The sequence below is a fragment of the Passer montanus genome, unplaced genomic scaffold, assembly GCF_014805655.1.
Source record: "Passer montanus isolate IOZ18808 unplaced genomic scaffold, ASM1480565v1 scaffold8, whole genome shotgun sequence".
NCBI classification, from domain to species: Eukaryota; Metazoa; Chordata; class Aves; order Passeriformes; family Passeridae; genus Passer; species Passer montanus.
Window position 1 is genome coordinate 2741449 of NW_024373256.1, and position 25010 is coordinate 2766458.

The following is a 25010-nucleotide window of genomic DNA, read 5'->3' on the forward strand; positions in this document are numbered from 1 at the left end:
ACATATTCTCACTATTAGTAATAATATTTTTACATCTGCACACTTCACATGCAAGTGTGTCTTTGTGGATACACAAGTGGGAAAACTTTCTCATTACACTGAAAACTAGTTCATTCCAAATGTGGTTTTGCATGACTATACTTGAAATTCTGCTTTAGATTAACTTGTTTGGTTCCCACACAACTGCTCAACCACCTCTTTTAAATTGCCTTGATGTGGTATAGATTATTTACTATGATTTAATAAAAGCCTCTCTATTTCTTCAGAAACAGAAATTTGAAAACCTGGCAGCAGAGATGTCAAGATTCTTCATTTAAAGTCAAACCACATTTATTTTCTCAGGTATTTTCAGATTCTTTATCAGTTTGAGAAGAGCTCAAGGACCTTTACTGTTGCAAGTTTTTCTTTTTACAATTTTGAGACACAAATACTGCTTCATTAATTAATGAGAATGTGTAGAAGAAATATGAGCATTATCTTAGAGATGATGAAAAAAACTTCAAGATTTGTTAGATCAATGGTTCAGATATTTAACATGAACAAAGAAGTGCTTCTGTTTGCAGCTGAATTTATTCAGCATTAAGAAGTCAATATTTGGGTAGATTTTGTTCCTTACTGGACTTTCACACCAGTTTAATTTGGATTACTGAAATCCAGTTAGTGGCTGTCAAATGACAGACATTAATAACTACAAAGGAACTTCCCTTGTGTACTCCTGTCCTTAGCACTACTTTTTTTGGAGAAGATTCTTTTGGAGGCACCAATTATGGATGTGAACAATCCTATCTGCTGCCATGCAGGGGTACCTCAGAGATAAAAGCAAGATTCACAGTGGTTCAGAGAAGCAGCAGCAGCCTTCCCTTTGATAGTCCTCTGATAAGCCAAAAAACTAAACCCTAAGTGCTTTTCCTAAGAGCATTTGAGCAAAGTTGAGTGCTTAAATCTTCTTTTTGATAACCGAGGACTTTTTGTTTGTTCTGTTAGTATCAACTTTTTTACTTTTCCCTTGGAGGAATAGTAAAAATTTCACTGCTGCATTAAGTGAATCAAGCTAGAGCAAACATTGGCAAGATTGGGAAATTTTCAGTTCAGCTCGAGTTCAGCTAGCAAACAGAAAATACATAATTTTATGATATTACAAAATCAAGACTTAGATACTTCAAATCAAAAAGCATTACACTGAACATTTTTATTGTATTGTACAATTACGTATTGTTCTATACAGACTAAAGCAAGGTACCACAGCCACCCTTTGCTCTTTCTTATTCACATTTCTGTAAGCAATTTGGTATCAGAAATACAGCAGAATTACATTTAAGCAGAATAATAGTATTAAGTATTAAGACATAACCTCTCCCCTATGTTATTTTCATCAGTCCCATGACACACTGAGTAAGAGTTCTAACTCCTGAAAGTATAAATAGAATTAAAGTGGCAATTTAAAAGAAAAGACAGTGACTCACAACCAATAAGAGAACATCATGATGGTGATTCAAACCAATGTACAGGCTTATCTGCTTCTAACTCTTGGTACTTTTTGACAGTGGGAATGATTTATTTATTTCTAAATATTTTAAGTCTACTGAACATTTTTAAAGGAATTTACTAAGAGCGTTGCACTGGCACTAGACTTAAAAAGAGCTGGTTCTACCTCCTTTGGATGCAATACTCCTTGTTGACTGGAGCCTGAGGAGAAGCCTTACCTTTGCAGTGTCTGTGTAGCACATCTAATGCAGCAATGAGGAACTCGTGTGCATCTTGCTGCTCGTACCCTGCTAAATGCCGTGCGTGAGTCCATACCAGGTGCAATAACCTATATGGAATGTGAGGAGATCGGTGCCCAGAGTAAAACTGCTCAAAGCAAACAGAAGGACATCATTGTTAACAGCCTGCACAGCCTCAGTGCATTGCATTATTAAAAAGTCAAATGAGCGCAATTAGTCAAATCAATTTAAACCGTTTAATTCTGATGGCCTTAATAATAAAGGAGAGAGACAGCTTTTGTCACATGCTGCTGGAGAAGTGATCTCAGAACTGAGCAGCTCAGTTTCCTCCCCTGAAATTCCATCAATTTGTGATGGATTAGCCTGAAAAATGTGGGGGTGCAGGGAGTGGGGTAGGCAGACACAAACATCACTCACAATTTGCTTACTGATACCACTGGCTTTTATTAAAATAGCTTGGGAGGAAAGAAAAGAAAAAAAAATCCTGCATTAGAAAAGGATTACCAATTTCATTCACAAATTATATGAATGAAATGCCCCATCCCATATCAGAACAAACACTGAAGATGAGAATATTAGATGCTGACTGTCAGCCAATCCCTGACCCATGGCAACTCTGCATCCAAATGCTGTGCACACCCCAGTTTTATGGAAAAATTTCTAAGCAGGGCAGCAGCCTCATGCCAGTACTGGCCTTTCACTGTAAAAGGCTTTAAAAACAACTTTATTGAGCCAGCTGTTTGCAGAGCTGAAGGTCCCCATTCAGTCAGTGATCCCCAAAGGCAGCTGCCATCCCCGCTCCAGCAGGGTGTCCCCTGCCTGGGAATCTGGTGCTGGACCAGCTCCTGCATCTGCTTCTTCATCTGCTCCAGTCCAAATCTGATGAGCTGGCTCCAGAGTGACTAAAACTGCCCCAGGTGATTGTGCCAGAAGCACATTAGAGAGTGCATAGATGAATTATTCAGTCAGCACAGCCTGATGTGAAACACTGCTGCTGCTGCTGGGGGTGACACAGCTGGGGAGGGAAATCAGCACAGGGCAGGAGGACACTGCCCACAGAAACTTTTTTAATTAAAAACCAGTCAGGTCCCAAATGAAAAAACCTGAACAAAAAAAAAAAAAAAAACCAACCAACCCACCCCAAAAAAACCATGCCAAAAAACCATCCATGCTAGGGTCTGTGTTTCCTTGGGTTGAGGTTCAGCCCTTCCTTAATCCCTGCACAGTGATACCAGTTCCAAAAGCAAAGCAGGGATGCTCGTGGTGTCCTTACAGGAGTCAGAAAAGGCCCAGAAGAGTTTATTCACTTGACAGAGTAACATTTTGTTTTTCATAAGTGAACATTTGTGAGTCATTTTGCCTTCCTTCACCTTCAGCAAAGGTATCTGCCAGTAAATGCTGCCTGCAACACCACAATTATGTTTTCCCAAGATCCTATCAAATCCATGGTTGTTTGTTTTTAGTTACTCTTCCCAAACAGAGACAGTAAGTGGCAAATACACTGAACAAAAAACAAGATTTAAACCCCCAGCAGTACATAATTCTCATCCTTATTGGAAAGGTGAGCTTCCTTCCCCAGCCCTGAGTTTCTCCCTGCACAGTCTCTGAGCATTTTATGTGAGTCCAATCACAGGCACTGTGCTACAAACCTGAGAGAAAACACTGTATTTTAAGGGACAGGTTGGCAAAAAGCAGCACAATCTTCATCTAATCCTCATATTGGTAGGGTTTCCTACATCATTTTAGTGTATTTCCTCCCACAGAAATTTCTTCCTCACAAGCTCTGCTTTTCCCAAACAAGAGGCTGCACCTCTGCAGCCAAACACCACAAAATGCTCCTATAAATACAAAGATCAATAGTTAACTCTGATGCCAACAAGGATGACACTGAGGGACTGGAGCAGGAGTGTGGTAATTGAAATCTGCTGATGCAGCTGCTGCTCAACATAATTCAGGGAACTGCAGCAATAAAACTTCCCTGTTCTGTCACTCCTTACAATTAGTCCCAGAGCTCTCCGGTCATTTTAACCACCAGCACTCCATGTAATTACTCCACTGCAGACACAAGACCTGCCAGCAGATTTTACATTCTCTGCTGCCTCAGTAGGATGAGAAGGATCTGACATGGAGCTTTTTCAAATTATTAACTATTATCAAACAAAAAACTAGAAACCTGTTTGGTAAGAATGTGGGGTGAGGGAAAAGCTCCACTGCTCAAATAAATTTCAAATAAAACAAAGAATCTGAGCACATTCAATAGCAATATTTTAACTGGAATGTATAAAACATCCATCCCATCTCTGTCATTTCCTTGCTGCTGGGAAAAGCAGCCTATCAGAGCTGTTCCAGTCCACAAAAAGGAAAAGAGTCCATGTAAAGTTTTATTCCAACCTTTTCACTGAAGTGTGCAAATATAAACAATGATGTATTTACAAGCCACCTTTAAAATACCACTGTTAAACAACTGTTCCGAACATAATTTAAACTTTTTTTTTTCTTTAAATTTGTTTCCAATTCAGTAGTATCAGTTGTTTATATTGGAGAGAACTAGTTTGAACAATTTCAAAGTGCTGGGTAATACACTGCTTAATTGCTATTCCAGGAAAAAAAAAGGGAGGGGGGGAGAAAGGAACAAACCAACCAGGATTCAAAGCCTCCATTCTTACACACAGCCCAAGTAAAAGTAATTTTGTTTTTCCATTTGAAACACTTGCTGTTGCATTCTAGAAAGAATCTATAGAGGATTTAGAAGACTATAGGCTTTGTAATTTGCATTTCTGTTACCAAAAATATACAGGCAACAATGAGGTCTTAAAACAAAACAAGACCCCACAGTACACATCTGTACTTCTTTCTCCTCCTCCTGCCAAAAACATGCACAGAAGTTTCTCAATTATGTGAATAAACAGATAAATTTGATTTATCCTGCACATGTATCTGCTGAACAGTCTCTGAGCTTTGTAATTACGAGTTTATAGGCAGAAATCCTGTAGCAGGTTCAAGTTCAATTTGAGGATTCAAAAACTCCTCTTGGAAATTGGTTCTCAGTAAAGACTTCAAATTTTGTGGCAATTTACAATGGATGAAAAGGCTGGGCAACACAAGGAGCACATGCAAGAGAACACCTTCTGGAGGCTTACCAAAGAACAATGGTAAGAATCACAAAATACATTTTGCTTGCATGAACTCTGTATGTTCTTCACTTCTTTCAGGGAAAAGTACCAAATTTTACTAAACCAGCACAAACTCTATTTTCCATTACAAAATTCAAGCTTTTGTCTATGTAAAGAGCCTTAACTACATTTTTCTCCCCTCTAGTACCATTATTGTAACTTATTTTATACATAAGTCACTTCAACAGTAGCATCTTCAGATATCAAAGCCATAAATCATCTCCTCCTTTTCCCTCTTGGTCCTCACTTCTCAACTCTTCCCATGCTTGTGCTGTGCTAGGCTCACAGGAATGAGTAATGATGGGGAAAATGAAAGTTTTGTTTCTTCCATCTCTGAGTGGATGCACTGCATTCTGTTCTACTCCCATTCCTACTATTTCACAGAGCACATGAGACACAGATCTAATCCTACCTTCCTGAGTGGTCATTCTGGAAAGGACTTAGATAAACCTCAGGGTGTGGACCATCCTGAAATCAATTTTCATTAGTGAAGCAAAAACTACAACACAAACACCAGTAGGTAAAAAGGAGGGCACCAACCCTTTCAGCCAAAAGACTCAATGAATGAATTGTGTGTTCTGTCTTCCCCCTGTCCAGCTTCACCACTATCTGCTACTCCCAAATCCTTTTCATTCCTTTTCTTATGCAGTGTAAGTCATGTCTTGATTCTATTGAGAAATGGGTTTCATGTAGCACAAAGGAGAATGTTAATTGATGCAGTCAGATATTTTTAAAACAAACAGATCTCAATGCTTGGTGTGTCTGCCAGAAAAGCTACCAGGAAAAAACCACCTCAGTCCTGAGAACCATCTGACAGTCATTACTCACCACCAACCTACTTCAAGGTGGAAGAACTTTGTAGCTTCCTATTTATCACAGAGAAACCACTCAACCTATATAACTACATGATCTTAAACGAAAAAGAAATAAAGTGGGATGGGTAACTTCTGTTTAAGAGGCAAAAGAGCAAACCTGGCTTATTTATATATAGTAAGTTTTATTTAATGTTCAAAACAGTCTCTCTTTTCCTCCTGGAGAGCTCCCACTCAGGCACTCACCAGATCCCCTGGCATTCCATTTGCCTAAGATCACACCTTCAGAAAAGAAGGGTGGAGGGGAGATGAAATTAACCCTTGCCCTGGTTGTTTGTCCCTGGGTAAGATGCTTTGGGATAACCACACCAGCTAATCCTGGTGGGAAAGCTATGCAGAAACAAGACAGAACCTGAATCAAAGTTTCCCTGGTAATTCAATTACAAAGGAATTCTCAACCATAGCACTGAGATCTCCTGGTTTGCCTTCCTTTGCTCAGACCTCAGCTCTGCAAAGGCAGTGACAGAATCTTCATTGCAGCCACTGCAGAGAGCTGGGACATGAAACATAATCAGTGTGCTCCAAAAATGGCAAGATTTTGTTTTAATTCTGAATACAAAGAAATTAAAACTCACTGGGAACAGAACTGTACAATGGGTGCTGACAGAGCCATAAGCACAACAAGGTATTTACTGCTTGTGAGTTAAAATATACCAAGTTGGTTACAGACCCAACAGCTTTGCTTAGGAGGATTAAGCTCCAGTTTTACTTCAAGGAGGTTGAGTCACTTTCTGTGTCCTCCTACAGCACATGGCTGCAGTTTTTAATGTGAAATAAGGACAGGGACTATTGCTGTCTGCACAGTCTGGTGTCACAGATATGGCTGTTCCCTCATCCATACACCCTCATGTTGCAGAACATTTAATTAATAGAACTAATAAAAGTGTAGGCATGAATTTTTATTTGAAAATGAAGGCTGAGCTTCTCAAAGTTGTGTAGGAAATTAAACTTGATTACAACTGAAACTAACACAGGAACACAAATGCTGCATTTAAGCCCCATTTTGGATAACAGCCTGTTCTTTGTTCCATGCTCACAGCAGAGCAAAAGGCATCCTGAGCCATCAACAGGGCTCCACACACAAAAATGGAAACAAAAATCATTACCTAGAGAGTCTTGATCTTTCCTGCAGCCTCTCAATCTGTAATGTAACACTCATTTCCCCTTTCCCAAGGGATTTTTTTAAAAATGCATGTGTAAATAGTGTGGTGATGTTCAGCAGCGTGAGACTTTATATCACTATTTGATGAAAGGATATAAAGAATATAATAATTCCTTATTTTTAAATAAGCAAATAGGTTTCTCTATTAACAGTGTACAGAAACTGGTATTTCTATACCATGACTGATTTTTTTTTTTATCTAGGCATTGTGGTATTTCCCCACTTAACTGCACATCTGGTTTCAATAATCCTACAGCTGCTACCTATTGGTCTGCCTGCCTTTTGTTTTCACCCCCTTTCCTGACAGACTCAGAACAATTGAAAAATAGAACAAAAAATAAGAAATGTAACATACAGCTAATGATTGATAAGCAGAATGAAATGTTGCAAATCCCCAGAAGTCTTGAGTATGAGCAGAAAACAACTTTGTACTGGAACAACTAAGGGGGCTTTACCTTCTTCTATATGTGTTTAACTCACCTGCAGAGACCAAAAAAAAATCATCTCTGGTGAAAAAGGCACCGGAGTAAAATCAAATTGAAAATCACAAGATAAAGGTAAAGCTATTTTAGGTTGGTCCCTGTCAGAATGAACTTCCCTGACAGCACATCCACAGAAAACCTGCTCTGTGTACAGACATCTCCAGCAATTTTAAATGTTCCATGTCAGCACGTACACTACAGCTCTTTCTGTTTTTTTGGTTGGTTTTATTTTACTTATCAAGAAAGCAGATCTACCACTGAGGGAAAGGCACAAAACTGGGTTTGTTTTGAAAGACATCTTAAAACTAGGAGCCCATGTCCACCCACAGTCCTTACAACACTGATGTGGAATTAAGACAGATAATGAAGCTCTTGGACTATTTATTAAGGAAAAGCCTGTGCTCGTCTCACACAGCATGAACCAGACCTACAGAAAAGACACACTGCAAAGCCAGGCTCCTGAGTGGGAAAGGGAAAGAAGTGCAGCTTGTACAGGGAAGACACAAAAACTGTAGCAACACATTCACTTCTCTTTATCCTCCTTCCTGGCCCTTACTGGGTTTGCACATAAGAAATGACAGAAAAGATGTTTCTGCTGGTGAACAAGCACTGAATTGAGATCTTTAAAATATTCATACAGGCCTACATAATCCAGTACCTTAAACCACAAGGATGTACACTATTGCTTTATTCTCACTCCCATTATCACCCGAAGAGCTCGTGACATATTTTCCAGTTACAACTTGCACCTTTAATTAAAGCACACATTCAGCTTTAAGACTGAGGATTCCCAGATCAGTCTCAGAAGAACAGGCAGCACTGTAATTATTTCCAATACCAGCTTTGCCTAAACATGGGTGACTTCACAATAGGACTTAAAAGCCATTAGTTTCCCTTTCAGCAGCTGGGTATTTTTGACAGCAAGGTCTCAATCTTTACTGCTTTGTTTTACTACATTTTGAGGGGAAACATGACTTGCATTCCCTTTATATTTGCAAATAGAACACAATTCCTTTTGGGGTGAGAAACAGCATCTGTGGCAAGGTGATGCTTTGTGGCAAACAGCACTCACCTCCTGAAAGAGCGTAGACATTTCACAGACCAGACATGAGCTGGGGCTTTGCATTTCACATTTGTGCCTGTCGGAGAGGAAGAAATCTCGCAGCAGTGGAGTGTGGGTAAGTGCCTGGACAATACAGTTCATAAAACATGTGTTCCCAAGATTGATTAGCCCTCGTAGACCTATAAAGACAGAAAGGGGGAGGGGATGCATAAGCATTATCAAGTTAAAAAACTGGTAATTTGCATTTTGATACAGTTCTTACAATATTGCCATGGATTTACTGTATTACATGCACAGCTCCAAATACAGTTTTATACTGGCTTAGGGAGGCTATTGGTATTTTTGTACTCAAGTCATAAGAAACTACAGAAGCTTTCTGAACTACACTAGGATTTCTTAAATTCTAAGAAATAAGGCAACCTAAAAGTTCAGCAACACCACTACCATTATTTTGCAATGGTTTTTGTGCCACATGTCACCAAAACAGTCCCTCCCCAAATCTGATACCAAGGTGCAATGACAACAACTGCTAAGTCAGTACAGGAAGAAACCAATACATTTAAAGAAATCAGTGAGTAAGTTTTCAGATTGTTTAAAAAGCTTTTCCCCCATGCAGGTCATGAAGGCAGAACAAGGTTTTTGTATTGTTATAATCATCATCTTTCTAAGACAGGCAGCAAAGGAAACAGCCCTGACAAACCAAGTCAGGCTGTGACATCCAATGCAAACTTCAGAGATTTTAAACCCAAGATCTGAACAGAACAACTTTAAAAAAAAACCAAACTCTGAACAACACTAATTCCACACTCATTTTAGGTAAATTAAACATTAATCTACAGCATACATCAAAAAATTCAACTTTGCATAAGAGGATTCATCACACCTTAAGTCAAACGTTCAGTAATGCCCAGAGACGATTCCTTGTGCTTGGAAACCAAGATGCTTAAAGGAAAGCTCTTTTGTTGCACAACAGAAGAGAGGTTAGGAGTGGGGAAAGCTTTTCAGTCATATGCAAGGTCTAAGTGAGAAGAAAAACATGCTCAAATCCTTGAGTATTCTTCCAAAATATTAACATTATACCACCATACAGGAGCACTAAACAAGAAGAGCATCAGGTGGCCATGAATGCTTATTTTTAATCAACAACTTACTTTGAAATGAGATAAAATGCACCAATAGATACAACTCTGGTATTGATTTAAAACCAACATAGTCCTCTTCTGCAATAAAAATAGGATTACTACAGAAACATTGAAAGAAAACACAACAGGATTACTAGTGACAGAAGGAGGAATTTCCTTGTCGTTCCAAGGGATGTAAAAACCTCTCAGCCGGCAGTGCTGTGGTAATTAGAAGTGGTGCAGTTCCCGTGCAGTACAGCAGATAGTGCTCCAAGGGCTCTTTAGCATCCTGCAGAGGAGGGGGTGTGGTCCAGTTGCTATGCTACCACTGAGAACAGGCACCACAGCAGCTGGAACTGCACCCAGAGCTGAGGCATAGACACAGAGCACTCCTGATTTTTTTTTTTTCCTGTATCTAAAGCAACATCGACCTGTTTCCAGCAGTTTCCTGTTTCTTCTGTTTACTCACAGGACAAAGTTTCCCATTATATTACAGTGACTTCTACTGGGCAGAAGCTTGTTGCAATTATTTGCTTGATTTTCATGCTGGGAGGCAATAAGTGTGTGCACAACATTAGCAGAGTGTTAAATAGTTAATTTGTTGGAGCAGCTTGAAATACTGTGTGATGCTTCAGCTTGGTCCACAATCCTATTTCAATTCCCAGTCTGTGTCTCTGCAAACAATGTCACAACAGGAGGGGTTCGTGCTGTGCAAGTGGAGAAACATTTTGGTACCTCTTGCTTACCTCTCCCCTTGTTTTCTGCCATTTAAAATTGACTGGATTTATTTAAATCACAGGCTGTGCTCACAGGAGGCTGGAAGGCTCCCTGACATGCATTTTGAGAAGCAGAAGATTCTCTCCCTATTTCTCCCTCTGGTTAGCACCAGATTTCAAAGCCAGCCTGTTCAGCACAGAAAGCTGGAGGAAAACCAGCAGTAAATCTAGAGATTCCCCCTAGCATTTTTGGTATCTAATAGAGCAGTCACAAAAGCAAACACATAAAGGCAGCTTTTTGGAACCATTTATTAAGCATCATTTATTACATGCCTGTGGCTGGACCGTCTTTCCCTGTGACCACAAGAATCAAATCTTCCTTAAAGTTGCCACCAGGAGACAGTTACAGGCATCAAACTCAGAATGCTCTTGGTTTACTCTGCTGGCTTGGTCTTTGCTGTCAGTTTTTCATGGATCTAAATGGAGCAATTCATGTGCTGGGACTTCACTTGAATGGACCAAGACAAAGCAACCTGCAAAACAGACAAGGCTGAAATGTGAATACTCCAAACCCCAATAAAAATCAGAAAATGATTTGTAGCAAAACATGAGAACTTACTCAGTTGAAAAGGGAAAAAGGAAAGCAGCACACATCAGTCTTATCCTTGTGGGAGCAATGACTGCAGCTGCTGTACAGTCTCTTAAACTGGTGTTTGAAATGAAACAGGTATGAGGAACTACAGCTCAGGTACTGCATAAGTAACTGCAGCACACTGGAAAACATCAGAATTTGATGTAGGTAAACTAAAGAGCTGACAGAACTCAGAACAACACATCCTCTTGTGCTTAACTTTTATGGGGAATAATGAGTTTTGTTGCAAAGAAAAACAGCTAAAAATTAAAGCCTGTACAGCACTCTGGTCAATAACATATTGAGAATGTAAAAGCTTTGTGCCTGCCACACCTATTCCCTCCCCTTTAATAAAGCCTGGCACGGTTTTGCTGGAACAGTCAAACATTGCAACATGTGGGTCATAAATTAACAGAAAAATAATGTGCCAAAACCTCACATGCAGCAGTCCATTTGTGCTGGAACACCAACAGTGGTCTCCACCAGGCTCTAATCAGAACACAGTGTCACAGTCTAAGGATTGTCAACAGGCTCCAACCTCCACTAAAAATAAAGCTCTGCTACTTTGCAAACTTCTGCTGTGCTTCATAGTATTGTCTTTATTTTTGCTTCTTATGAATTGCTCTGAAATGAGCCAGGGCAACCTGTGAGATACTTAATATTTTCTACACATGCATGTGTGTTGTTGTGGTAAATATACTTCACAAGAAAGAAGTTTTAGCTCTGAACCATGCTGATACAATTGTAAATATTGGAATAAATTAATGTTACTGAGAAGACAAAATTGTCATGTATGGTACAATCATAAAAGAAGGAAATATCCTTTAATCATCATCATGGAATACAAACACTACTCATTCTGCCAAAAGCTGGGCAGGCAGGGCATAAGCAAAAGCAAGAAATCTACTTTTGCAATGCCTTGAGCACAGGGAAACCCATCTGGGAAATTCTTTGTACATTTGGTCTCAAGACTGGGTTCTGGCTGGCTTACCTTTGTCAGCTTCAATTCCTCCATCTTCTTCCAGGAATGGGTTCTGTTTTTCCAATGCTCAAAGCAGTAGATCTGTAACACTGGGCAACAATGGTTGTTGGGATGCAGGGAGATCCAGAACACTGGCTCTGCCAGTACACCCACGCAGGGGAGATGAAAAATCCAAGGCAAGATAAGGAAATTCCACTTCTCCATAAATGCAACTCCACAGCTATTAGAGGTGGGGAAGCAGGGAAATGAGAGGACCACACATGAATAGAAAATATAGAAAACCCCTCATGGAGGAGGTTCTGTTTGCCTCTAAACCCAGGCTGGGACTGGGAAGACAGCAAACAAACCAGTCTGAACAGATGTTCCCATGCAGAAACCTGGGATGTAGTGGAATGAAGGTTCTGGAAGGAAGAGCAGCAGTCACTGGACAATGCACCTTGGTGACACAACCAGGAGATGATTCAGAGGCACCGAAGCAGAGCCAGCCTGAGATCCTTTCTAGAGGAAACCCAGGTTGGCAACACCTTAGAGCAATCCTTGTCCCCTACCCCAGCCCCCATCTGGTGGTGATGCTTCCCTGCAGCTCCATCAGACAGTGCCACAAGTCAGTGCAAGCTGAGGAAGAACTCACTGAAATGTTTAAAGGCAGTTCAACATCACACTTGGAAACAAACAGGGCAGGACAGCAGTGAAGATTTCTAGAATAATTTTAGGTATTCATCCTAAGTCCATCCAACAAGAACTGGCAACAACATTTAAGAGCATCTTTCTGAAAATATTTCAGGAGAGGTCTACCCTACTTCCCAGCACCTAAAACTACACCCAAATTCTCTCTCAGCTCTCAAGTTTCAGGCGTAGAACATATCACACATGACCTGAATGGAGCTGCCACAAACACTGGCCCAGTGAGACCCAGAGCTGCTGTTCCACCTGCATGCCAGGAGCAGCAGTTTTGCTAATGGGGTTAGCGACAGCAATTATTTTCCAAAGCTAATCCCTTCTGAAATGTTAATACAAAAATACTCATTTCAGAAAGCAGCAGTATATAGACATGTGAAATTACAAGTCTGCACAGGAAAACTCATCACATTCTGTGACACCAATGATCACATGAGTGACCAAAAAAGCCCCAACCATGCAGTTTTGGTTAATTTATTCCCCAACACTTCAGCTAAGCATCCTTTCACAGGGACTGAAACCCACAGTAACTACAGAAGCAGGAACACTGAGGCAAATAAATTAGAACTTTTTCTTCAGAAGTTCTTACAGAACATTTTTTACAAACTTACCAATAACACATTTGGGTATTAAATTGTTTTGACAACTGTTTAAGAAAAAGCTACAGAAACTTTTGCCACAGCCAAATTAAATGAAGAAATTTCAACCACATGATCTTAAAAAACTAACTGAACAATGCAACTACTTCCAGCAAACACAGAACATGCAATCTACCCAGAAAGAAAAAAATCATCTTTGGAGGGAGAAGAGGAAACAGAAAATATTGGTTCATAAGCAGATCTTTTTTTCAACAGAGTTGTTTTGACAGTAACACCAAGCAAGGGATTACAGGACAGATCAAAGAAGTGAAGATGAACACTCAGGGCAATAATCTTCCCTTGTTGGGTTGGTCCTGAACCAGGTGAAAACATGCTCACGCTCCCTCTCTTTTGTTTTTCTGACTTGACTCCTTTTCTCCAGCTATTCAGGGCTGCCAGGTCGGTCACTGCTCAGTTGGAATCACTGTAAATCCCTCTGGACACAAACCACCTTCCCTGAGCTGTTTCACCAGCACCACCCACCCACCTCTCACCCCCTGAGCTGTTCCATCACCAACAGGCACAAGCTGGAGAGCTTCTCTCACTCCTCTGCTCTACCCAACTTTTAAGCTAAGACTTTTAAATCATAAGTCAGAATAGAGCTCTAGAGCAATACATCTTAATTTAGAAAACGAGATCTGCAATACATTTTTTCAATTTTTTCTATATACGTTATATTCTGTACATTAATATTTCACTGTATCTGAGATCTGCAATACATTTTTTCAATTTTTTTCTATATATGTTATATTCTGTACATGAATTTTTCACTATATAACTCCATTATCTAAAAATATTTCTTGAATATCACATATGTGTGTGTGCATATCAAGATTCATAAACCATGTTGAATGCTACAGTTTTGGGAGGCTGAGAAGATGACAGAGGACATTGTATTTAGATAATATTGTTATAAAAATTTGGATTTCTTTTTCCTGATTTAACTAGAAGTAAGTATTTTCATTTGTCAGTGACAGGAATGAAATAAAAACCTTCATCTAAAAGCCCTGATAATACAGAAGACACTGAGTCCAGAAGCAGTCAGCATAAGACTATGAAGAATAACTCCTGTAAACAGAGAGAAAATAAATTACAGGACTATTTTAGATACACTGCATTGTGCATTGCATCAAAACCTACAAGTTTAGCTACCCCTACACAGCAGAATGGCCTTTAATAAATCAAAAAAGGTCTTCTGTAATTAAAAAAAAAAAAAAGTCATCATAGGAAAAAGAAATATTTGAATTTTAAATGAAACCCCATCTTTAACTTTCCCATTTCCAGCTAAAGGTTTCTGGATCACTGCATTTTTTCTATTGCTATTGAAGTAACAGATTGCTCAATAGCAAAAAGTTTGCTTATGTGTACAAAAAGAAACTATCCATGAGTTTGGATCCGGTTGAGAACCCTGCAGTCCAACTACAGGAGCTGCTACACTGGAGGGAAGAACATGCCATGAGTGGCACATGGATTGCAAAACCATTAACTGTATGGAGAAAACAATACAGTCATTATTCCCCCTTGGATGTAGCAGCAGCAGAAGACAAGGACTGTTTGCAAGGCTGAATCACCAAACCCCAAAGTTCTCAGTCTTGGCGTGTCACTGCTGCAGAGCTGGAGGAATTCATCCTCAATGCTGACCTGTTTCACTGTTCACACAGCTCTGCCCCGAGGCAAAGCCGGCTTAGGCAGTCCTTTTAAAGGAGTGATGCAGACAATTCACACTCTACCTGAGCGACTGACAGCCCAGAGCCAAAAGGGGAATGTGTCCCAGCACTGCAGGCTGGCACCTCAACCAGGTGCTTGGCATGAACTCACTTTTCCTAAGGTACTCGTTCCTGGCCAAGGGTGGTTTTGTTTTTCTAAAAGAAAGTTATTTCCCACCTTCCAGATTTTAAGTGGTTCAAAATAAACAAAACAACACAGCCGTTCATATTTCCCAGTCTGTAAGAAAAATCTTACCTTATGTGTTTTGATTTAAATCCAACACTTAAAAGCATGTTCAAGTGCTTTATTCAGGCTCACAGGGCAAATTCAAGTCTTTTTTTGGATAATTTCAGGCATATTTGTGTGCAACTGGGCAGTTCTGGAGTGACCTCAGCATTCCTAGGAGACTTTCCAGATTTATTCTTTATGTCGTGTTAGAATTGCCATTCAAAAGTGAATGCTTTTATTCTTCTTCTCCATTAAAATATCCATAAACCCCTGAAAAGTTACCAAATGGCAACAACCCACCTAAATTACAATGCCAGAAAAGATGCAGAGTGAGATTTGCACCAGTTCAGCAGCAGAGATTAATGCACTTTCTAGCATATCTATGAAGAGGACCTAGCCCATCCACACCACATGGAAACGACAGCACTTACTGAGACACCAAGAATGTTTTTCCAGCATTTAGTTTGCCACCACCCCTCTTAGCTGACCGGAATTGATTGCATTCACTATTCTTATTCAATAGCTTCAGTGACATCACATAATACACACTTAGAGAAGGGACAAACCACATCAGGACAGTGCAAATGTAATTGGAAGACAAAACAATAACTCAAGAGCAACTTGTTAAAGGGGAGAAACTATCTGAAATCAATTAAATTCAATAAAAACAATTGTGAAGTAGGAAACAAGGAAAAATTAACTGGACAAACACAAAATAAGGAGCAATGGCTACAGTAACTCAGCCTCAACAACTTAATCTTGAGCTGTAGCTCTTCTACAAACAGCATTTTGGAACTTAACAAGAATATGAGAAGGCCTGGAACTAATTCTGCTCTGGTGACAGGTAAACCTCAGCTGCATGATGTCTCTAAATGAGCACTCATTTTAAAAATAAATTTTGTAATGTCAAGAACATGAGTAAAAATTTGTATGGAATTAATATTTGAGACTGGAGAAACAAATGAAGAATCCACTGGTTGAGTTAATTAATTAAAACCAGATAGTGTTGGTGGAGGAACAGCCAAGCTGACAATTTTCAAGTATGTTACAGGCCACTACAATGAGGACTGTAATTAACTCTTGTGACCTACCAAAGCTATAATAAAAACCGACTGAGCTCACAAGAAGTAAAATTTAATTAGATATTAAAAATAATTGTCTCAGTTAGAAAACATTGCAATGAGGGAGTTGGGGACTCTGATTTGTTGGAGTGTTTCCAAAGGCAGCTCTGTTAGCCCAGTGCACCTAACTCAGGAGAGGTGTTTGATATCCTTCCCTGCTTCTGATCCTGAGACTGCTCAGCCACTCAGAACAAAAGAAGGATGCAGGAACTGTCAGAAACCCCAAAACCAGCCACCCCTCAGCCCCTCTCCTGTAACAAATTCCCAATGCAGGCAGGTGGCTAAAACCACAGTGAACAGCCCTCACCCCTGGATTCCTACTCGACCTCATGGAAACCAAAATTACCTGCCCTGCTGCCACTCAGGCAAGGTTGGAGAACAGGTAACAACTGCTGCTGGAGTGAGGGCTGCTAACTCTCCTCAATGTTATTTTTAGACTGCATAGGTATTCTGTGCATGGGCTTTTGCATTTGTGGCTCAATGCATCACTCTCTCCATTTAGTAATGCAGAAGAAGAGTCACAGGATAATGCAAATACATCCAGGGGTCTGGTATTCATTACCTTTGTGTCACACATGCTACTGTGTGTCAAGGGAAATTTAAATTTGCAGCTATCAAGAAGGTTTAAAATCAATTCTGGAAGAGCTCAACGGAGTCCCTGTATTGTGCTGCACCTTCAATTAAAATCAACTCCACAACATTGACACAACACTGGACCCAGGGTTCAGCATAGGAGATATGTGTTTGTGGCTTACTTAAACAAAGAATTTCTAGCAATAACATAGAAATAACCAGCAACAAATGGAGATGAGATTCAAGAAAGGTTGTCCTTTGCCAGATTTAGGAGCAAAATGACATCTTTAAGCAATGACTACCAAAGATGGCTTTACTACAGATCCTTCCCCAGAGCAACAGCTTGGCCTTTCCACACATCCTACTCGGACACATATTGCTGGAAGAACCTAAGGGCAAGTGACATGGTTGGAGCAAACACATCAAACAAGTTACCAAGGGTATGAGCCAACATCAAGTGTATCATTTTATATTATTACTGCACAGATGAAACCTCCGAGCCAGAAATGACTCCTGAGTGTGCACAGTGTGCCAGACACACAAAGTACTCTCTACACTCTACTTCCAACATGTATATCTTTGAGCCAATTCCCAAAATGATGATGCCAAAACAGGAGCCTTTCCACTGCCCAGACGAGTTCCCATTCCCTGCCTTAGGGCACATTCCCTGAGATTTCATTTCCTGGGGTTGCTGTGTGTGTGTTCAGCAGTGTGCCTGATTCTCTGAGGGCTACTGCTCAGTTAGGATTGTTATAATTCCTATTTCTCCAGGCTAAGAGCACTTCACTCAAGGCAAGTGATCTCCTTGGATGGTGTGGGCTGTGAGGTTACAGCCTGTCACTGCTTTGCAGTGGCTGCATGCCCAGATTAAGACCAAGCACACAGACAGGACAGGGGCACTTGATGTCCTTTAAGTTCTCTTCCTTCTGATTTGGTGGCAATTGGCTCCTGTGTGCACACCCTCAGCTTGGTAAAATGAGTCAGCAATCCTAAAATATCTGGCAATACAAACAAACAAACCCCTTAAGGTTAATTTTTCATATGGCCTGTGTAAATAGAGAAGCTGTTTCAAGCAAGACAAGGGACTGCAAGTATCTCTTCCCTCTGAATTTAAATCAAAAAATGTGTTTCCAAAACAAAATGAAGTGAGGGGTTTTGACCAAGCCACTGAAAAGTGAATTGAATCTTCCACTAAAATCACAGGAAAGAGCTGTAGAAGTTCTTGAGATGTCACCTGATCTGTCTCTATACCTCAATGCAGAATTAACAGTACCTGTACCTGTATTATTCCTGACAAACGTTTCTCTGACTTGTTCTTAAATCTCTTCAATTATGAGATTCTGCAATATTCTGTGATGCCTCAAGTGCTCCAGGGTCTCATCTTTGTAAACAAACTAAGTCAGAGTTTAAAAAGTGCAGCATTAACATGGAAGTCACACATACAACAAGACCTACAGATAAGCTCCCCTAGTGCTACAGCCTCTGAACTAGAATAAATGTAATGCTGCAAACAGCAACAGCTTTACAAAAGCTCCAAAAATGAGGGAGGAGACAACTTGTCCAAGATACTGGGTTATCACTGTTTCTTTCTATCTATATGGATTAACTGTCTCCCACAGCAAGCTTAAGTTTAAAATAGATGTGGGGGAAGGGAAAAGGGGAGTTAAAGGAAAGGATCTCTGCATTGTGCAAGAGTAGTTTGGAACCTTTTGGTAAGTCATCTCACAAGATGAGGACCCAGGAACACCCTGCAAAAAAGGCCTTTGTTTTTCTCCCTTCAAGGTCATGGAAAATGCCAGTTTTTATATCTGTAATTTTGTATTTCAGCATTTTTTATTGACCATCTGCATTGTGAAATTGTTTTTCTCTCTCAGGTGTCAGGAATAAACCAATGCAGCATGTTCTCAAACCCAGAAACCTACACAGCATGTAATCATCCACAGCAACCATCTCTCTGAGTCTCTCAGCTGAAATTAAGAAAGCTGAAAAAGACATTTAAGTTCTGCAGCAGAACTTGAACCAAACTTCTCTGAATTCCTGTCCTGGCATATCAAGACCCACTGAACAAATTTTGCCTGTTGTGCTTTTACCTGATCCAATCTCTGTCAGGATCTCTGAGCATTGAGCAAACACTGGGGAATGTACACACAAGGGAAGAATCACTGGAAATAAACACATACTCAAATCTATTACTAAATAGCAAAGCATTATATGATCCCTATAAAATATGAAGATCAATTGGCTGGAGGAGAAAGACAGAATCATAGAATCCTGGAATGGTTTGGATTGGAAGAGAGCTCAGAGATCTCCAAATTCCAAGCCCCTGCCATTCATTCCACTGGAGATGTGGAAGCATGTCACAACAAAAGCTTCAGAAACAAAAAGGCACCTATTCCTGAAAAGCAGAAAGAACAGCATGAAATGTCACATTTAAGTATATGCACTGAACAAAATGCCTTCATTTACTACTGCAGCCAGAGAGCTCTCAACTGTGGTGCTTGTTGTATACTCAGTTATACAAAGCTGAACAAATTTAAAGAAGTTGAATAAAGCTATGGAGAAGCTCTCAAAGCAATCAGGAGCTGCCCTGTCTCACAGACCTTATAAAGTTCAAGACATTGAAGTCCTAACAACCAGAGCATGAAAATAATGATTATTCCCATAATTGCTGGAAGGTCAGCAAGACTAGACAGAAGACATCCAGCATGAAAAAAGTAACAGGAGCAGGCAAAGAAGAGGAAATATGTTTGTGAAAATGCCTGAATGATGGATCCAGAGCTTTATGACACCAGCCTTTAACAGCCCGTTAAGCTGTAGACCCTTCAAGGTGTTTTCCTCTGGCAAAAGAAAAGTCTTTATACAAAACAAAACACTTCAAAAGGTGGCACAGAATAAAATATTCCCTTTGCCCTCCCCCAAAGCAGCCGAAGTTAAAAGCTCAGCGAGCTCTTGTGTGCTCTGCACAGAGCACAAGCCTTGCAGAGAGAGCCTTGTGCAGATGGCACCCATAAAGAACAAGAGGTACTCCCACCAAACTGACAAAATAAAATTCACACCCGCAGCCGTCCTTTCCCCCCAATATCACACCATATGCTGCCTACAAGTTTTTACCCTTCCTCCAAACAGATTTCACAAATTAATAACTTAAGGATCAGGCTAAGCGCCAATGAAATTAAATGCATCCAAATATATTAATATGCACAAATTATTGTTGATGAACTGGCACAGAGCTCGTCCAACAATCCACAACACACAAACCATGCCACATGCTGTTTATGCATATTCCTGCTTTCAGTATATACTGTATCTACCTTCTGGCCACATAAAGCCAACTCTGGAAGCAGACAGGAAAGAGCAGAATGGAAGGTCAGAGTAAATATAATCCAAAAGCAATCCACAAAAGAACAAAACTGAGATGGGGATGATTGGCCTTGTTGAAAACACCATGCTTGCTGTGCTGACACCGAGTTAATCAGGTGAAAATACAGTGGTAAATCAAGGTTTATTTCAAATTGTTGGCCAGAGAGATCTATACATGTCCCATCCCTGGAAGTGTCCAAGGCCAGGTTGGACGGGGTTTGGAGCAACCTGGGACAGTGGAAAGTGTTCCTGCCCATGGCAGGAGGTGGAACTGGATGAGCTTTAAGGTCCTTCCAACCCAACCCATTCTGTGATTCTATGATTTTGTAAACATAAGAAAATGAAGGTTCTCATGCTAAGGACACAGCTCTGCCCATGACAACAGGCACTTGTCTGTAACCACTGCAGCTCCACGGGCTAATTCTCAACTTCCATATCTGTAACAACAAATACCTCATCTAAACAGGATATCTGGTTCAAAGGGCCATAAAGACATTCTGGCTACGTGCTGCTGTTGGGTTTTCCTTGGTAAGAAAATCTAGATTCTGATAAAACCCATTCAAACAGATGACAAAGTCACTGACACTGCATTTTTATTGAAAGGCTGCTGGTTTGACTGCATACTGAAGTTTACATAATTACTTAGTGAAGAAAACACAGTGCAGGAAAAAAAAATAATTACCATTAGAGAAAGGGGTTAAGACAAACAGTTGAGCCAGGAAACATTTTACACTTGAAATCAGCATCTATGAGGGGAAAAAAAAAGAAGGGCTTTTTTGGGTGCTTTTATTCAACTGGATTTAAGTGATGAAGCTTCACCTGAAGAAGTGCAGGGCATCAAATTCAAACACTGTCTGTAAACTAAAAATAATGTGTCTGGATCAGTAACAACCATGGATCTACTTCTAAAAAGTCCAGAGCAGGAAAATCAGGTTTCAGTTAGAAGTTTGGAACTTGATCCAAGCCCTGGATCAACAACCTTGTCTTCTAAGGAATTTCCCATTGTGCAAACACACACGGGATATCTTCCTTTGCCTCCAATCCCCAAGAACCACCTAGAGTTACAAAATTAAAGTATTTTCTATGCAAGTAGGAATGGCAATTTTCCAAGACAGGATAACAGAAAAATTCAACCCCAACTGCAATTTGCTGATTTCACTTACAATTTGTACAGTCTGCAGGGGGGTTTTAGCTGACGTGAAATGAAAACATCAACAGGACAGCTCACACATTGAGTGACATCAGCTCCTAATCTTCCTGAAAGAGGGTCTAAAATTCAAACAAATATTGAGGTAACAAGATCAGAACCCCCCTCATTCCTCACTGGAGGCAGCCTGGTGGCAACAAGGCATTCTGAGGAAGTGCTGCTTCATCAGTCAGCTCTTCAGATGCTGGCTGATTTTTGTTTAACAAAAGTTTCTACAACAAAAGTTTGCTCACTCTAAACAGGAAAATGCTGCAGGGACTTCACTGATAACTCTGATGTTCCTAATCTTACCCATGAATCACAATTATATCACACATAATCAACTGCTGTGCAGATAAACCACACACGGTGACATTACTGCAGTGATGCAAATTGCTTTCTGGCACCAGCTTTGGAAAACCAGGTGACAAGTTCCCAGACAGCCAATACACAAAAAGGCAACTGCAGCATCCAATCTGGAATTTCTCCTCACAAAGCCTTTTGCAGGGGAAAGCTTCTAGTTTATATTGATAAAGAGCTAAGTTTAGGAAGTTCAAGATTTTCTGAAAGTACAGCTCTACAAACTTCAGAGGGTAAATCACTACTTGTGTTTTAGAATTCTTAAAATAGTCACACTCCTCTAATTTTTCTTGGAATTCCCTGGAAACTTTAAGAGGAGAGGGTTTTTAAAATTTATTTTTAGGATCAGCTTTATCAATTTTAGACCTTAGAAATGTATCACACAACTGGGTCCAATGGTCAGACATGCTAAGCTCGTGACAAAGTAAAACAAGAACAGAAGGCTCTCCCTACTGATATGAAGGTGTCATTTTTTTTTTTTAGCAATCCAACCTTTTAAGAAACAATTTTTCACCAAAAAAACCATTTTAATAATTAAGTCAATACAAATAAAGCCAAAGAGGAAACATTCACCTGAGTAGTCTTAAAGGTGGTTTTCTTTCCTTCATCACACAGCAATCTAAAAGAATTTAAGAATCAGAGATTTCTATTCAGGATGCACTTTGTGCAGTCATAACTTCAAATATCAAAGCATTACTGCTTACAAATCAGTAATTTAAATTTAAAGCCATAGCTAAAAATGTGGTGCTGTACCAAACCATATTTTTTCATTCCACTTTTCCACTTGAGCTACCTTAAGTGCCATCCAAGGAGAAAAAGCAAACCTGAGTGCTGCTACATTCACAAAAAACATCCAAGTACTAATGCAGCCTTCAACACTTCCAAGTTAGAGAAGCAAAAATGCTTCTGGTAGCTTGTCTAGAGAACCAGAAATATTTTCCAGGTCACTGTTCCTCTTCCCTTGCCACCTTCACACAGGAGTTCTGCAGTATTTATTCCCCTGATGCTGCTCTTTGGCCCATCAGGCTGCTCAGCACTGCAGCTGCAAAATCCCAGGCAGTTTTGGTTTTGCCACCTCTCCATCCCATCACTCCTGATGAAGAGGATTTGCTCAGTCTCCTGGAAAGGTTTGTCTCCCCTCTGCCTTTTTGCAACCCTGCAAATGGGAATCCCGGGTGGCTCCTGCTAATTACCCATGTGCATTGGGAGTCTAATTCTTCCTATTGTTAATACACCCATCTTTAGCCACAAAGTCACTTCATATGCTAATCAGAGAGCAGCTGATCCCAAGCTAATATTTCATATACTCAGGAGAATGGATCTGTTGGGGGTATTAATGACAGCAGAGCAAGAAGAGCTTAGAAAATAGTTCCCAAAAGATATTGTATCACTTCTAGTTCAACCCCCTAACAAATAATTTGCTTGTGAATGTGGAGCTTTGTCCCTTCCCTCCCCTGCAGAGGGAGGCAACTTTACAGACAAGAGGAGACTGAAAAAATTAAGACTCTCTTCTTTTACAATGTTGGAATCTAATTTAATAGCTGTTAAGTCTTACCTAATTTTCCATGTAAAAGTTTTTGTGTTTATGGGATGCTTGAAACATCGGTTTCAAGCTAAATCAAGATGAGCATTTCTATGAATACTGAATAGTCGAGGACACTACTCAGTCCTGCTGCTGAGAGCAACCTAAAATAACTTGGGAAATTTCTGTGTTCCCCACAATATGCCATCCCCTTCAGCCTGATCTGTGGAAAAAGCTGTGGCAACACATTGAAAAAAATCAGCCTGCAAGTGTCTGAGGTAGAACAAGGTCTGAGAATGTCTTGAGCTGACACTGCTCCCACAGAGCATGTTTATGGTCTGAGTGGACGTGACATTCCTCCTGAATCTCCTGAAATACAGAAGCTCCATCAAAATGTCAAGTCAGGACACCAGAACATGCAATGTCCCACATAAAATCCACACTGCAAAGATTTCTCATCATGGCTTTTTGCCTGTAAGATAACTCAATGTTTCCACTTGGTTAACAGTGTGTTCCAAGTCACTTTGAAAGTGCTTATGTGCAATATTGGGAACAGCCCTGTACATCCCAAAAGACAGGAATCTGCACAGTTTCCACAGCCTGCAGAAGTGCCCAGAGTGAATTCTCATTTCAAGAGCAATTTGCTGAATGGCAAAGTAGAGATTCAAGTCAAGTTACCTGCACTATCTTCTTACTAGATGGAAAAAGTATCTATGAGATGGAAACACACAGCATTTTAAAGAGAATCAAGGAAAAATTATGGATTTCTGTTAGGTTTTTTTCCTCATTTTTCTGAGGATGTGAAAAAGAAGCTCCTTCTTCAATGGGTTTCAAATTGTCACTCAAGTGGAAAAATCAAAAGCTGTGAGTTTTGTACATTATTTCCTCTAGTGAACTACCAGTTCAAGTCTCCATTATAAGATATTCATCTCATGTCTGAGTATTCTTCAGTTTTAATTCATGGTGCTGATCAAAGACAAAAGATCTTGCAGCTGTACAAAAGTTCAAACAGCTCCAAAAGCAGCAGACACATCCAGCTGTTTTGAGAAGCACCATGAGATTGCTACAAATCTGGGATAAAAAAATTCCCTTCATGTACCCAGAATGTTCAGCCATGGAGTAAACACCCACCTAAATGAGTGTCATGCACGTAATACACATGTGACAGGCAACTGCAAGAAACATACTGTGCCACCTAAGTGTGTTTTAGATAGGAATAACATCAAGTTTAATGTGTTTTATTGGCAGGGATCAAAATCATATGCAGATCCTTCAAATACAAGTTATGTACATCCTTTCAAGGCCACACCTGCCCAGGTTTCAGTCTGTTGTCCCATGTATTTTAGTTGTAACACTGATACACTTGCCTTATACAAATGCTGACACAATTGTTGGCACAACCACAGTTCCAGGTCATGGCAGAGCAGTGAAACGTTCCACTCCCAAGTGACATCCATGGATCTCTGGGGGTAGGATAGAAAGCCACAAACATCCCCCTGGCCTTCCTCCTAAAACAGCTTTGAAGGATTTTATGCATAAAAGGCAGCTGGTTATGTTTTAACAGACTCTTGTGTAAACAGAAGTGCTCAACAGATGTGCAGCGCCTATCAGAGATGGTTATCAGCATCATTTTCATTTCCAGAACCAATAAAACTGGACATCATGCCTACTCTCTGAGCCATTTACCTACCTCAGAAGATAAACTGGATTC

At 40.1% G+C, this 25010-nt stretch overlaps 1 protein-coding gene across 2 annotated transcripts in view; it reads right to left on the reverse strand.

Annotated features, from left to right (window-relative positions):
- Nucleotides 1–25010, reverse strand: part of USP22 (ubiquitin specific peptidase 22) — an 89985-nt gene that overhangs the window by 16233 nt on the left and 48742 nt on the right. For both annotated transcript variants that reach the window (XM_039732002.1, XM_039732001.1), the window contains 2 exons: nucleotides 8486–8655; nucleotides 1704–1851 (listed from right to left, as the gene is read on the reverse strand). In XM_039732002.1, coding sequence (XP_039587936.1) covers nucleotides 1704–1851; nucleotides 8486–8655 — 318 coding nt within the window. The remainder of the gene's footprint in view (nucleotides 1–1703; nucleotides 1852–8485; nucleotides 8656–25010) is intronic.